General features: G+C 36.2%; 1 protein-coding gene across 1 annotated transcript in view; it reads right to left on the bottom strand.

The window, feature by feature from the left end:
* MYO16 (myosin XVI) overlaps positions 1 to 14,488 on the bottom strand; it is a 475,062-nt gene that overhangs the window by 324,013 nt on the left and 136,561 nt on the right. Inside the window, exons 7-8 of the mRNA XM_069467032.1 lie at positions 14,285 to 14,360; positions 12,533 to 12,686 (exon numbers count right to left, since the gene is read on the bottom strand). Of these exons, the coding sequence (XP_069323133.1) occupies positions 12,533 to 12,686; positions 14,285 to 14,360 (230 nt within the window). The remainder of the gene's footprint in view (positions 1 to 12,532; positions 12,687 to 14,284; positions 14,361 to 14,488) is intronic.

A 14,488-nucleotide genomic window follows, 5' to 3' on the forward strand; every position in this document is an offset into this window, starting at 1 on the left:
CACACTGAGGAATTAAAAGCGCTCTATGGTAGAGAGATGACTATAAAACCACTTATTTAACATCTTAGGGGTCTGGGTTAAGCAAAAGTCATCAGCACTGCACTGGGTCCAGCATGCCCCAAACCTACATAATAGCAGAGGCAAGGAACAGAAATCGGATTCTTTTAGATCTCGCAATGGTGACTGTGGCAGGCTTGTCAGGCCTCAGTTACCCAAGCAGGAGAAGGGGCCAAGACCACAGTGCACCAAATCCTCGTGCCTTTGTTGTCAATGTCTGATACATGCAGCGGCCAGTGCACCACCTGCCTTTCTTCTGGGGTTCAGATCTCATGCTCATTACCGCTGCACCAGTATAGAAGTTTTATATTTGCTTAATCATTTCAGTCTCTGTTCTCTGAAAATTGATCACTTCAGATCAACACTAATTGATTAAACTTTGAGAACAATCCACAATTAGAAACGCCTTATATGGTGTTTCTTTGCATTAATCTAAGAGAACCAGTTGGGCCAAGACAAACAGCAATGGACTTATTGAGCATCCTAAGGTCCAACTGCAAAGCCTGGTGTTTTGGCTAATCAATGAAGTTTGAAGGTATAACTAAAATTGCTTTCTTTAAATGAAGGCTTCACTCCAAATCCCACTCCTGCTTGAAGGAGGAAAAACATCTCTAAATAAAACACAATTTCCCTTTTTGATGATACGCATCAATAATTTTCAAATGGACTTGTATTACATGAAGCTAATATCAATGTTGCTTGCTTCGGATCACTAGCAATTCATTCATTAGACAGCAGTAATAAAATCCAATATACAAACACGATGGAAGTACTTTGTATGTTTGCATCACTCTGCTTATTTTTACAAACCCCTTTGGGCGACATGCTCATAAAATTTCGACTGCGCACCACCAGCCACAGCTTCCCTGACTACACCTGCAGCTCGCAAGCTTCCAGACGACTCTGCAGACTGTAGGGTGAAGGTGTTCTGTTGGGCTTCGTGTCAGGTGATACAATTTTACTCCAAATGGTGACTGGAGCTGTGCTGGTTTTGGAAATGCTCAGGTCATTCAAAGTCAGTAGTAAATTTAAAAGGACAACTTCCACGCAGGAATATCAAGAGATGCCAGGGTTTAATGAGAGTGGTTTAACGAGAAGTGGCAAGCAAATGAGTGCTATAGTAGAGCAATTGTACCTAAGGGAGAGAGAGTAAAAGTGCATTTTTCAGTATTGCTTATCCAAGGGTCCTTGTATAAATTACAAGGAAACATTTCTGTAAGGAATGTCCTCAGATACAGTGTTAAGGCAAGAGTTAAAGCCTTTCTCCCTCACATGTAATTTTTCTCTAAATTTACAGGGCAAGATTTTGTGCACCACGAGGCTAGGGAGATGTCAAGACAATCTTCCTTAGCCCATTCCACTCCCACCCCAGGTTGGAGATCATGAACACAGTCCACAAGATTGGGTTCTGAGTGCAGCTGCCCCTTGCTAGCTATGCGTTTAGGTCTCCCACACACCTGGGATTCTGTGTCTCCAAAAATGAAATGTGGATAATTATGTCTATCCATCCTAAGTCATGGAGTTTAAATGAAGAATGATGGAAATGAATATTAACATTGCTATGGATACGCAAATCGTATGTATTTCCAATTGAGGGACAGGGGCCTCAAAGAAACCCTTACATAGCCACAAGTTGGCTGTCCTTTGAATGAATGCAAGTCAAGTCAGTTTCCTAAAATGTGACACTTTTAAGACCCTCCACAAAATCTGTTCTAAGCCTACTGTGAGTCTTATGTGTCTACTAAGGTCAAGAAGGGCACATAGCATAACATAATGTTTCATGCAAAATCTTGCTGGGACATTTCTCTTCCCCAGTAGCCACTTGGCTGAAGCTACCCTGCGATCCACTCTAGGCAGCCTCAGCCCGGCTCAGTTCTGCCTCGTCCCGATCTTTCCACATCCCTCACAGAGCAGCGTCTTCTCTCTATCCCCAGTGACAGGTGACTCAGAAACCCTAGAGACTCAGCCCCCAAACAACCTACTCAGAGGATTCACCCAACCAAAGCTGATCTTTCCTGACACTGGATTTTCCTCCCAGCTGCTTAGAAAATAAGATTTTTTTCTCCATGTGGTTCTAATCAATTTAAAAGCACCAACTGAATGACCTACCACTAGTTCCGTCTCAGCTTTTAGACAGAGGCCTTTCTTCTTTAGATGATTTTGCTGCTAGTTCACAGATAAATGAAGAGCACCCTTTTTGTCACTTCTCAAGCACCGAAGTAGTATTTACAATGAGGCAGACATTGTTCTGAGAGCTTTATAAATATTGACTCAGTTATCAAGAACAACCCTCCCATACAGTTATCATCATTGCCATCAGTAAACCTGATGTACCATAGTGCAATTCTGATGCTAACCACCCAGAGTGCGCTGAGAGCCCCTCAGCTGAGGGCACCGTCCTCAACTAGACTGTCCCCATTTCAGAGGCCAGTCACAAGTTTGGGGGTCCCCAGGCCACCCACATTTCTGACCAACTAGCTACAAATTCTAGGGCACCCATAACCCCCTTCAGGTTTGATATTAATAATTTACTAGAATGACTGACAAAACTCTGGAAAAGTGCTACACTTACTATTACAGTTTTATTATAAAGGATACAAATCAGGACCGGCAAGTAGACACACAGGACAAGGCCTGAGAGGGTCCCAAATGCAGAGCTCCTGTGCCCTCTCCCCAAGGAACCAGAACATGTCAAGCCCCCAGCCCATTGATGTGTCCACTTATCAGGAACTTCCAGTGGGCTCTGAGGTCCAGAGTTGTTATGGGGGTTTCATGGCATATGAATGGTTGATTCAATCTTTAGTCACATGTTTGAACTCAAGCTCCAGATCCCTTCCTTTCTTGGAAGTTGGGCTGGCTCAAAGCCCCAAAACTTTAATCACATTATTGGCCTTTCTGGCATGACAAGACACCACCCTGAGCCATCTCGCCTAATTAGCATAAACTGAGGTGTGATCCAAGGGGCTCACGAATAACAACACACTCCTCTCACTTGGCAAAGTCCAAGAATATAGACTCTCCCTCCGAGGAACCAGGGACAAAACCCAGCCAAATCCTTTATTATACACACAACGCCTACATTTTGCTTGAGTAAAAATGTCATGAGGAGGTTGACTGAATTGCTCAAGCTCACAGAGCCAGTAAATGTCAGGGTCTGGATCAGAACTAGGACAGTGTGGCTCTGGAGTGTCTGTCCCTAGCAACACACCACAGGGCCTTGCCAGTAATACTCAGGGAGGGAGTTTACACACTCAGAGTGAGCAAGGTCAAAGGATTCCACGGATAACTTGATAGACAGAAAATTATGGCCCCAGGCTGTTCCACTTTGACTTGCAGCTCTAGCCCAAAAGCAGCTGGGCAGGACATTGTATTGCAGAGAAAACTTGATGCTCATCATCTCGGTGGTATGGAAATTTCTTCCCGATTACAGACGGTCTCCCCAAGTTATCATATACAGCCCTTATCCTAAATTGGCTGGAAGTAAATAAGCCATTCAGTTGACGATGTTCCACACCAAAAGCGGACCACAGCAGTGAGACTCAGATCATCAATTTCCTCTTTAAAGCCATATGAAAATATTTAGAATTACAAATAAAAATGACCACCTCACTGAGACAATGGGGGAGTAATGTGTGTGACATCTGTCAAGTTCCTGAGGCTCCAGGCCCTAGACAGGTGTGTCTAAAATGGTCACAGCAATTAATAGGACATATTTCCAGGTGGTGTTTCGAGTACTAAGTGAAATTAACCATGTAAACCACTTTGCGCAAGTCCCAACACCTGCTAATTGTTTTTGTCGTTATTACTACTAATAACTAAAACCCCACAATTTTTCAGTGATCTACACTCCACTCAGGCATTCTGAAAAATTTCTGTGGATTCTATCTCAGGGGCTCCATGAAACAGAAAATGAGGAGCACAGGTTGGCACAAATGAAAACTTCTCAGCAATGAAAGCCCTGGGAGAGCATTTCCACGTTCAGAAACAAAAGGGCACAGTCAGCAGCAGCTGTTTCATTAGCAGCAATAACAGCAAATGAGGCACTTGGATGCATCTAAGGATGGCAAAGACAACACAGAGTGGAGGCACCCAGTCAGAAGGAAAGCAGACAATGGAAAGAAAATAGCAGTCAAGTATGGAAATGGTTGTTGCAAGCTTTGAGAATGGATGCCTAAAAGTATTTGTCTTTATAGGTACAGAATGTCACAGTTGGAAGGATCTTTGAAGTTAAATCTAACCTGTGTATTTTTTTGACATGAATTTGAAAGCCAGGTAACACATGGAGACCTTAAGAATGTTGACTGAATTGAAGACATCTTAGAAAACATGGAATATGGGATAATCCAATAACACAGGAATTTCTAGTTCATTAAATATTTAAAGATAAGCAGTTGCCACTGACAGTGGGGCACAGTGGAAGCGATGTCCATGTCCTTACTGAATCGTGATCTACCGCACAGAATGCTGGCAGAACAAACCTGAGTTGGTGGTGCAACAGAAATTCGACATGTATGCTGAGATCATAGAAAGAATGAACCATTCCATCCTTTCTTACAACTTTAGCAAAATATATTCTGGAAAATTGTAAAAGAAAGAAATCAACTTACAATGCAAAGGAATAAGAAGTTGGGGTTAAAACTGATAAAGAAAAATGAGCAATCATAATTCAGACGGGGTCGTACATGGTGAAGTCATTAGAATGAGGGCCAGAGATAAAAGGTTGGGAAGGAGAGATCTATTGAATAAACACAAGACAAGTAGAAAGCTAAAATATAAAGGTCAAGGGAATAATTCCCTTTCGTATCTTCCTAAGCTTCTCCCTGACCTCTTCCTAAATCTCGTCCTCCATGTGCCCTCCCAGGGCTGAGAGCCGGTTTGCACAGCGTCACCAGAACGTGGGTGCAGAGGGACCCCACCTTAGCGTGCCTTTGTCACTTCCATTACAGTCCAGATGCAGCTGTATTTACACCCTTTACCCTTCTGAGATATTGCTTCTGGTTCTATAAGAATAAGACATAATACATCGAAAAATGTATTCCTCTCAGGCAGGAGCCCCCTGCGTTGTGGCTCTAGGAAGTTTTTGTAAGACCGGAATTCCTGTCTTCTGACTCCCTACACAGCTCCGGCACAGTCCTCTGCCAGGATGCCCATTTCATATGAGTCTTTTCAGCGTCAGTTTTTTCATGGACTGTTTTCTTGCTTTAAATCCAGTTTCATGGTGATGGTGTTCCAAGACACTAATGGCTGGATTACCAAAGAACACATTTAATATAATATAGACAGAATCTGCCTTCACTTAGAGATGAAACCTCCAACTTGATGTGCACATGAATCACCGTGTAGATTCTGTTCCGGGGCTGGGTGGGGCCTCAGATTCTGCATTTATCACGAGCTCCCAAGCGATGAAAATGCTGCTGGCTCATGGACCATACTTTAAAGAGCAGGAATTAGAACCTTCCAAAAAAGGAATAGACCCATTAAGGTGCCTATAAAGTTCTGTTTCTAAGGATCCAGGAAATACACATCAAAAGCTCCTTCCTTGCAAGGAGAAGGTCTTATGGAACAAATTTTTAAATTCTTTCTAATTTTATACTTCTCATATCAAGGAATAGGCACAGTTCTTTCTTGGGCAAATAATAAAATTAAATGAGCAACTAGCCGCAGCAGAATGCTTGCTCTTGACTGGAGCAGAGGAAGACACTCATACATCAATCTCTACTTGCTTTTTCTGCTGCTGCTTGGATTTTTTTTTTTAATAATTACGTACACACCTTTCTAAAGCTGAGGAAATTAAATTCTACAAGCAGTTGGGAGACCAGGTTATATATTTAAAATTCAGGTTCTCAAGCCTTTCAAAATGCACTTGGTTTAAGTTAGCGAAACTTGAATTTTCACAGAACAATAGCATTTGCTCTCTTTAATGAAAGGACCCAGATTGAAAGCAAGAGTTTGCAGAAAATTGAGGCAATCCTGAGGCCCAGGGAAAGACCGGAGCCCAAACTCTTCCCAGTTGCCAGGTCTAAACCACAGAATGCCACAAAACTGGTTTCTGAGGTTCTTTCTGAATGATATATAGATTTTTCAAAGAGACATATTTATATTTCCTGTTAATTTATCAATTCTCTGATTTACTACATCTAGAAAACTTCCTAATGTTTCATTAAATTTGTCCAAATCAATCACCATTGTAATATCACATACACTAAATCAAAAAACTATATTTTTCTCAACAATATACACATTTATCAGCTTTAGAGGCAGTTTAATTTCTTATAATAATTGTGAGTTTGTTTATGGAAGAGTATTCAAGCATCCATATTTTTTCCTACTTATAGAAACACAAGCCCTGAAAGGTTAGTTTATAGAAACTAAACTTTTCTGCATTAAAACATAAATTATTCCTAGTTATTTCATCATGTATGTTTTCTTCTGTTCATATTTATTTATGATACTCTGATGACAATGAAAATAACCAGATAGAATATATCACAATCATTAATTATAAAAGAAAATTTTCAAATGTGCTTAGTTGTAATCCTTAAACTAGCCAAGTCTGCTTGTCATTTTCTTAAAAGAGTTAAATAAAACTTAAATTATTATTGTTTTTTAATTTAATTTTTAATTCTAGCTGTGAAGAAATGTAATAGTAGACTAAAATGAAAACAAATCAAATTTCAATATAAAATTTCAAAGTATTAAATCTTTGATATAACTAAACCATATAATTAATTATGTAGAACAAATAAGTCATTGATTTATCTGTTTATAACCTGTTGTTCTATCAATAATGCCAAAAAAATTAAAACTTCTACTGGTCAGATTGGTTGTTTTGGTTTGCTGTATTTTTTGGCTAAAGCAGAAACAACAAACCAACCAACAAAACGATAGACATATAAATTAATATTTATCCTAAATAAGTTATTTTGTTTACATTTTAACATCTCTTTACTTGGAAGCTCATAACATAATCCTAAAAGTAGAGTGGAACATATTGGGTATGTTTAATATGCATATTTGAGAAGTGAAATTCTTCCTTAGCAAATATTTGAATTGCTTCTCTTTTTCCAGTGATATCAATAACATAACAAAGCATGAACAACAAGGGCGACTATTCTAACCATTAATTTCATGTCAGTTGAAATGTATTTTATCAATGAATTACTTCCTGGCTCGACACCAACTTTTGTTTTTGCAACATTCTTCTTTTTACCCGTCATTTTTTTCTACCTGTAGGTGAGGATAGTGTGGTGTAGTGGTCAGGACCCAGGTCTGACTGCTGGGATGCAAATCTTGACTTGTTATCAGTGGTCTTGGGAAACTAAGACAATTCAAGGCCCTTAATAGGGCTTTGAAGATGGAATAAGATAATCCATGGACGTTCTTAGTATAGTCTCTGGCTTAAAAATCAAGCTCCTTTATAAAACAATTAAACATCAAATCCAATAATAAATATATTTAATTAATAATATTAAGTAGACTTCAATACATATGTACTGTATGCATTTTAGCCTCTTAATTATCTAGAGTTGTTTTCAATGACAAGTGTTTTTGAATGCCTGTGACTGGACAGGCTCTAAAATAAGATTTTCTCCATTGATCTCATTTACTTGTCACAATTGCCTTGCGTATGATACCTCTGGTCTCAAGGTCAGAACGCCGTTGATCTTAAGCATCTCTCTACTTCCTGGGAAGAGAAATCGAGTTATACTAATTCTGTGCCTCCTTCTACCCCTGGGAAATGAAAGAGCTTCTTTAATAAATGAGTCTGGGAAGAATGTCCCTTTAGTTCCTCCGCTTTTTGTTGGAGTGAGCCTGGCTGAAGAGAGCATGGTTTTCTTCTTCCCTGCTGGGAGCCTTGTCTGGAAGCCCCTCACTGAGGAGAGCTGCTCTGGCTTATGGTGCCGTGGACAGACTGGGCAAACCTCTGAGTGATGGGATATGTTTATAATATGTTTACAAACTCTTTCAGCACTCACATTCAGTTATGTCCTCCACTGTACCCTCTATCAGTATTCTGGGGCTTTTACTTTCTCTGTCTTTACTCTTGGATTATTTCTCAGATTGTCCAGAAACTAGACGGTGCTGTTTATTCAGGGCACCCTCAACTACTCCAGTGTTAGATCACCTTTGCCAAGTAAGGAACAGGTTTAGAGAAATGACGCAACTTCCTCAAGTTTCCACTGATTGAATTGAGCAGAATTTGTTTTCAATCAGAGATATTTTTCTTCCTTTATGTGTTTTTTCCTCTTACTAAGATATAATTCACATAGCATAAAATTCATGCTTCTAAAGTATATAGTCCAGTATAGTTTTTTTAGCCTATTCACAGATTTGTGAAACCTTCACAATTATCTACCTTCAGAATATTTCCATCAGCCGAGAAAGAAACCCCCATTGGGAGTCACTCTCCATACTGCGCTTCCCCCAGGGTTGGCAGTTATTCATCTGTTTTCTGTCTCTACTCATTTGCTTAATCTGACATTTCATTTAACTGGAATCATGCACTATGTGGCTTTTTCTATCTGATTTTCACCTGGTATAATGTTTTCAAGATACCTTCATGTTCTTGCATGTATCTGTATTTCATTCCCCTTTATGGCTGGATAATATTTTATTATATGTATATATTACATTTTGTTTATCCATTTCAATTCATTGAAATTTAATTTGTTTCTTTATGTTTTTTGATAAAATGAATACTGCTATAAACATTTGTGTACAGGTTTTTGTGCAGATGTATACCTTCATTCTGTTGAGGATAAACAATATACTGAGGAGCGCAATTTATGGGTCATATGGTAAATCTATGTCAAGTTGTTTTTCAAGACTGCTTCACCATTTTCCATTCCCATTACCAACGTATGAGTTCCAATTTCTCCTCCTCATCACCAACATATACTTTCTTTTTTATTTTTTGGCCCATAGCCATCCCAGTAGGTGTAAAGTAGTACCTCACTGTGGGTTTGATTTGAATTTTCCTGATGAGTAGTGGAGAGTATCTTTGCATGTGCTCATAAGCTACTAGTGTTTCTTCTTTGGAGAAACATCTTTTCAAATGCTTTGCTCACTTTTAAGTGAGTTTTCTTTTTCTTTTTATTGGTGAGTTGTAGGGGTTACTTTTATATTTTGTTAGATATATTGTGGAAGAAACTTTCTCCCATCCTGTGGCTGTCTTTTCACTTTTTTGTTGGTATCTTTGGAGCCACTAAAGTCTTTAATTTTGGTGATATCCAATTTATCTATTTTTGTTTTATTGTTTATCTTTTGGGTGTCATAGCTAACAAACCCATTGCTTCATCTAAGGTTACAAAGAGTTACACTTTTTAAAAAGAGCTTTATAGTTTTAAGTCTTACATTAGGGCAATGATCCATTTCAAGTTAATTTTTATGTGTGATATAATGTACAGGTCCAACTCTTTCTTTCGCATGAATATCCATTTGTCCCAGTATTATTTATTGAAAAGATTATTTTTCCCATTGAATTATCTTGGCACCCTTGTCAAAAATCAATTAGCCATAAATTTAAGGGTTTATTTCTGGATTCTAAATTCTATTCCTTTGATAAATTTCTATCCTATGCCAGTACCGCAATATCTGAATTACTATAGATGTTTTGAAATTTTGAAATTGGGTTATGTGAGTTCTCCAACTGTTTTTTTTACATGATTATTTTGGATATTTTAGGCTCTTGAATTTTTATATGATTTTTTAGGATCAGTGTATCAATTTCTGCAAAAAAGTCATTTGGTATTTTGATAGGGATTGCCTTAACAATATCAAGTATTCCAATTTGTGAACATGATATGTCTTTCCATATATTTAATTTCTTTCAATGATGCTTTGTAGTTTTCGGTATACAAATCTTGCATTCTTTTGTTAAATTTACTTGTAAATATTTTATTCTTTTTAATATTATTTAAATTAAATTGTTTTTATTTCATTTTTGAATTATGAATTGTATATACAAACACAAATGGTTTTTGTGTATTGGTCATGTATCCTGCCATCTTCTTGAACTATATTCTTAGTTCAAATAGTTTTTTGTAGATTCCTTAGGATTTTGATATGTAAGATTATATCCTCTGCATAATATAGTTTTACTTCTTTCTTTTCAATTTGGATACCTATTATTTCTTTTTTCTTCCCAATTGCTCCAGCTAGAACCACAAGTACAATGTTGAATAGTATTGGTGGCAATGGACATTCTTGTCTTTTTCTTCATCTTATGAGGGGTGATCATTTTCTCACCACTGAGTATGATGTTATCTGTGTTTCGTTTTTTTTTTTCCTTTTTTGTACTTTCTCTTTATCAGTTTGAAGAAGTTTCCTGATATTGCCAGTTTATTTATTTTTTTCCCTCATAAAAGTGTGTTGGATTTTATCAAATGCTTTTTCTGCATATATTGACATGGTCATATGATTTGTTCTTTATTCTCTTAATATGGTGTATACTATTGTCTGATTTTTGTATGTTCAACCAACCTTGTTTCTTGTCATAAATCTCACTATGCCCTATCATGCAATTCTTTTTATCTGTGGCTGGACTTGGTTTGCTATTATTGAGGTGTTTTACACCTGTATGCCTAAGAGTATTATAGTTTTTTTTGTTTGTTTGTTTTTCCTGATGTTTTTATTTGATTTTTGTATCTTGGTAATTCTGATCTGATAGAATGAGTCAAGAACAGCTCCCTCCTCTTCTATGTTTGGAAGATTTGTGATGAGTTGGTGTTAATTCTTTAAAGGTTTGGAAGAACTCAGCCTTGAAGTTATCTGAGTGTAAGCCTTTCTTTGTGAGAAGATTTTTGATAACTAATTCAATCTCTTTACTTGCTATAGGTTTATTGCAAGTTCTGTTGTTTTTTTTTTTTTTGAGTCAGTTTTATTTGTTTGTATTTTTCTTGGAATTTGTCAGTTTCATCTAGGTTATCTAATATTTTGTCATATGATTTTCATAGCATCCCCTTTTAATTTTTTTTCTGTAAAGTCAGGAGTTATATCCCTCTTTCATTTCTGATTTTGGTAAAAGAATATTCCATGTGCACTCAAGAAGAATATGTATTGGAAGAAGTGCTCTAAATATGTCTGTTTGGTCTAGTTGGTTTACAGTTTTGTTTAAGTCTTCTTTCATCTAGTTGTTCTACTCACTTTTGAAAGTTGGGCATCAAAGTCTCCAACTATTTAACCTAAAATATTAGTTATAAGACAAAGCTTTTTCAAATAACCACAGAAGTATATCTCTGAAGAAATATACAGCAATCCATGATTAACTGGATTAAATGCATAGAGGATTGTTCTAGAGGGGTTGTATTCTAATAGTTAGATCTTCATACATTCACTTTTTGTTCATTTTCATCAATAGTTCTATGATTTAAAAAACTTTTACATTATACTGATAACCTTTTGTAAAGTTTTCCATGTTTCTCTTCCTCTTTTTAATGCATATCTAAGCAGAAGGGTTTTGAAGGTAACATGATATAAGATGTTCAATCTCTTTTTTACTAGTTTTACAGATACCATAAATTTTGTATAATATTATTGCACTGTGTATACAATTTCTTTTTGGATTGCTGTTAATGAAGGCATTTAAAATGATCTGACAGATTTTCAAACTAGGTCCCAAAACTGTGCAATGTTTTTCATTTATTTAGATACTCATAGCCCACTTCTACCTGACTATGTTCATTATCTGTTTCTTGAAATATATATATCCCCAGCACCAAGATCAGTAGAGTCTGAATAAATATTTTTAAATGAATGAATATATATGCATATCTAAGTTAATGCTTATCATTAACACATGTATGTACATATACACACTATAAGTATGCTGGAAAAAAGAAACTGGAAACATAATCACAGTTTTATGAGTGAAATGAACACTTCTTCCTTATTAAATATAACATTAATTAGAATGTGAGTTACCATTAGTCATTCTTATGAGTTACACTTTGTATCACCGTTTCAGACCTTGAAAATGATGGCAATGTTCCATCCCAGCACTGGTTGCTTTCAAGCAACAGGAAAGTTGCTTTTTAGGAGATATTCCACATAATAAGGAATTATTTATTTTATACTTAGGAGAGAAAAAAATGCGTATCTATATTTTCTACTTTGGGAAAGTTATCCATTGTGACAGTCACTGGAAACTTCACAATCAGTTTAGCTAAAATCTAGAAATGTGTTTAAAATATTATTTGGTCTCATAGTACCTGAAATTGATCTAATAACTGCAGTAATAACATTTAAAAAAGTCAGAGGGCCTTCATAGAATTCTACTAAACTCATAATTGTCAACAAGTATTTTTGGTAAATATATTGATAAACAATTTCAATTTTTCTAATTCTTTTAGCTGAGAGATAGACTCAATATTGGCTGTAAAATGACCAGCAGCTAGAGAGGGTGGCAAATGAGAATAATTAACTTTTCAGTGAGCAACGTCCTGCTACTTTATCATTCCAGAATGAAGGCACTTACAGCTTACTGGAAAGTTTTGGAAGGTCGTGAATGATCTCTTCATATGGCTCCTCTTGTGCTAAGGTAGGAACAGATAAAGGCTCTTTCATTTTTTCTTCCCAGGCGATCTCAGCTTTCAGCAGCATTTCCTCAATAAAGTCAGATGCAGCAATATCTATAAGAAAAAATAAGAAAATCAGAAAAAAGTGAATGCTGATAGATACAGAAATCTATTTACTTTCAATAATTATGATATGCCTACAATGCTAAAACTTATCAACAAATGAATCAAACCAAAAAAAATTAAAAGATTATGGTAAGGATAAAATTTGCAGTTACTGCCATTTAAAATGACTATTTTGTTTCACATCAGTGACATATTTAATTATAAATGAAATAAAAAATATAAAAATAATATTCACTGGATGGTGATGTGTAAAATAAAAAATTATTGAGAGGCTAAGCATGAAAGAACTTAATCATTCTCAGTAAAACTCTTCCTGCATCTTGGTAAATATGAATCAAAATGATGAAAATAGTTACACATTTCAATGGCTGGATTATAAAGCACATAGTAGACATTCTATAAACATTCTGCTAAATGGGTACTCAGTTGTGTTGTTAAAACAGTGTGTCTGGCCTGTTTCCATGATCTTTTTTTAAATCGGAAATATAAATAAATATATTTCCTTGCAAGTTACATGTGAACAGTGACTTCTGAACATATTTTGTGCAGGAATATAAATATGCATCAATCAAATTTATACCTAACAACAACTGAAACTGAAATTTGACAGGTCAAGAAGAAAAAATCACATTAATATCAACTGAAAACCTAATGGAGGCAGCCAATCCTTTTCAATCATCACGACTAGACTGCAAGGCCACCTATGTCTATAAATTGGAGTTACGTGGCTTTCTGGGCTGGTTAAAGTAATTTAGCTGCCACATGAAGACATTTCTGCCAGGACCTTATCATTATTTGGCTTAGATCAAATATATGCATATGTATATTAAGCTATCTTACAGCTATTTGTTAAATCTTCAGTTTATTTTAGGAGAGAATAAGTAATAAATATTAATCTTAAACAATGATACTTAATTCCAGTAAAATAAGAAATAGAGAAAATCTCCTGTTCTGGGTTAAACTGGAAGTTTGTCAGATAATCTTATTTATAGAAGGACCTCAAATGAGAAATAACAAGTGTAAAGTGCTTTTAGGTTAGTAGAGGTATCGCTACAAGAAAAATAAATAGACTTATTAAGTTTTTCAGATCATTTATTATCTTCAAATTTTTTCTATTATTATGTTACTTATGCTACCCTTTTCTCTCTTTTACTTAAAATTCTTTTATTTTTAATACTGTAGAAATAACTATGGGTAGTGACTTTGGGTCAAATTTTAAATGCTACAAAATTAATGTGGCATCCATTTTTAAAATAAGTATATGGACATATAAAAGAGCAGTGATTAAAAGAATTTTAGGAATCTTCAAAAAGCTATTTATTAAAAATCACTACCCTGAAAGTTTAAAACATTAAAAGCAAAACACACAAAGTACAACAGTACGGTATAAACTCCTCTCTAGTAGCCTGATGGAGCCGTGCATGTGAGTTTATGAACTGTGTCTGAACTGGGTGGTTATTACATAGTTTCATAGGAGAGTCCAACTCTCATTTCACACCTGTGCTAATGATGGATGGACAATTTCAAAATGAAAGGAAGAAAATAAATAGTAACTGCTCAGTGGTCCCAGGATGCTCATGACCTACCTGACGGCTTCTCTTCATTACAGTTCACAAGGTTTGGGTTTGCCTGATGCATCAAAAGAAGTTTCACCAGGTTTGTCTGAAATAGTAAAGACAGTTGAAATAGAAAACACTACGCCAGATACTGACTATTCATCATCAGTAACCAACACACATTTGCTGCCCTGGAGGGGCACTTCACAGTCTGGTGGAATGGGAAAGTATTAG

The sequence above is a fragment of the Eulemur rufifrons genome, chromosome 4 (assembly GCF_041146395.1).
Source record: "Eulemur rufifrons isolate Redbay chromosome 4, OSU_ERuf_1, whole genome shotgun sequence".
Taxonomy (NCBI): domain Eukaryota; kingdom Metazoa; phylum Chordata; class Mammalia; order Primates; family Lemuridae; genus Eulemur; species Eulemur rufifrons.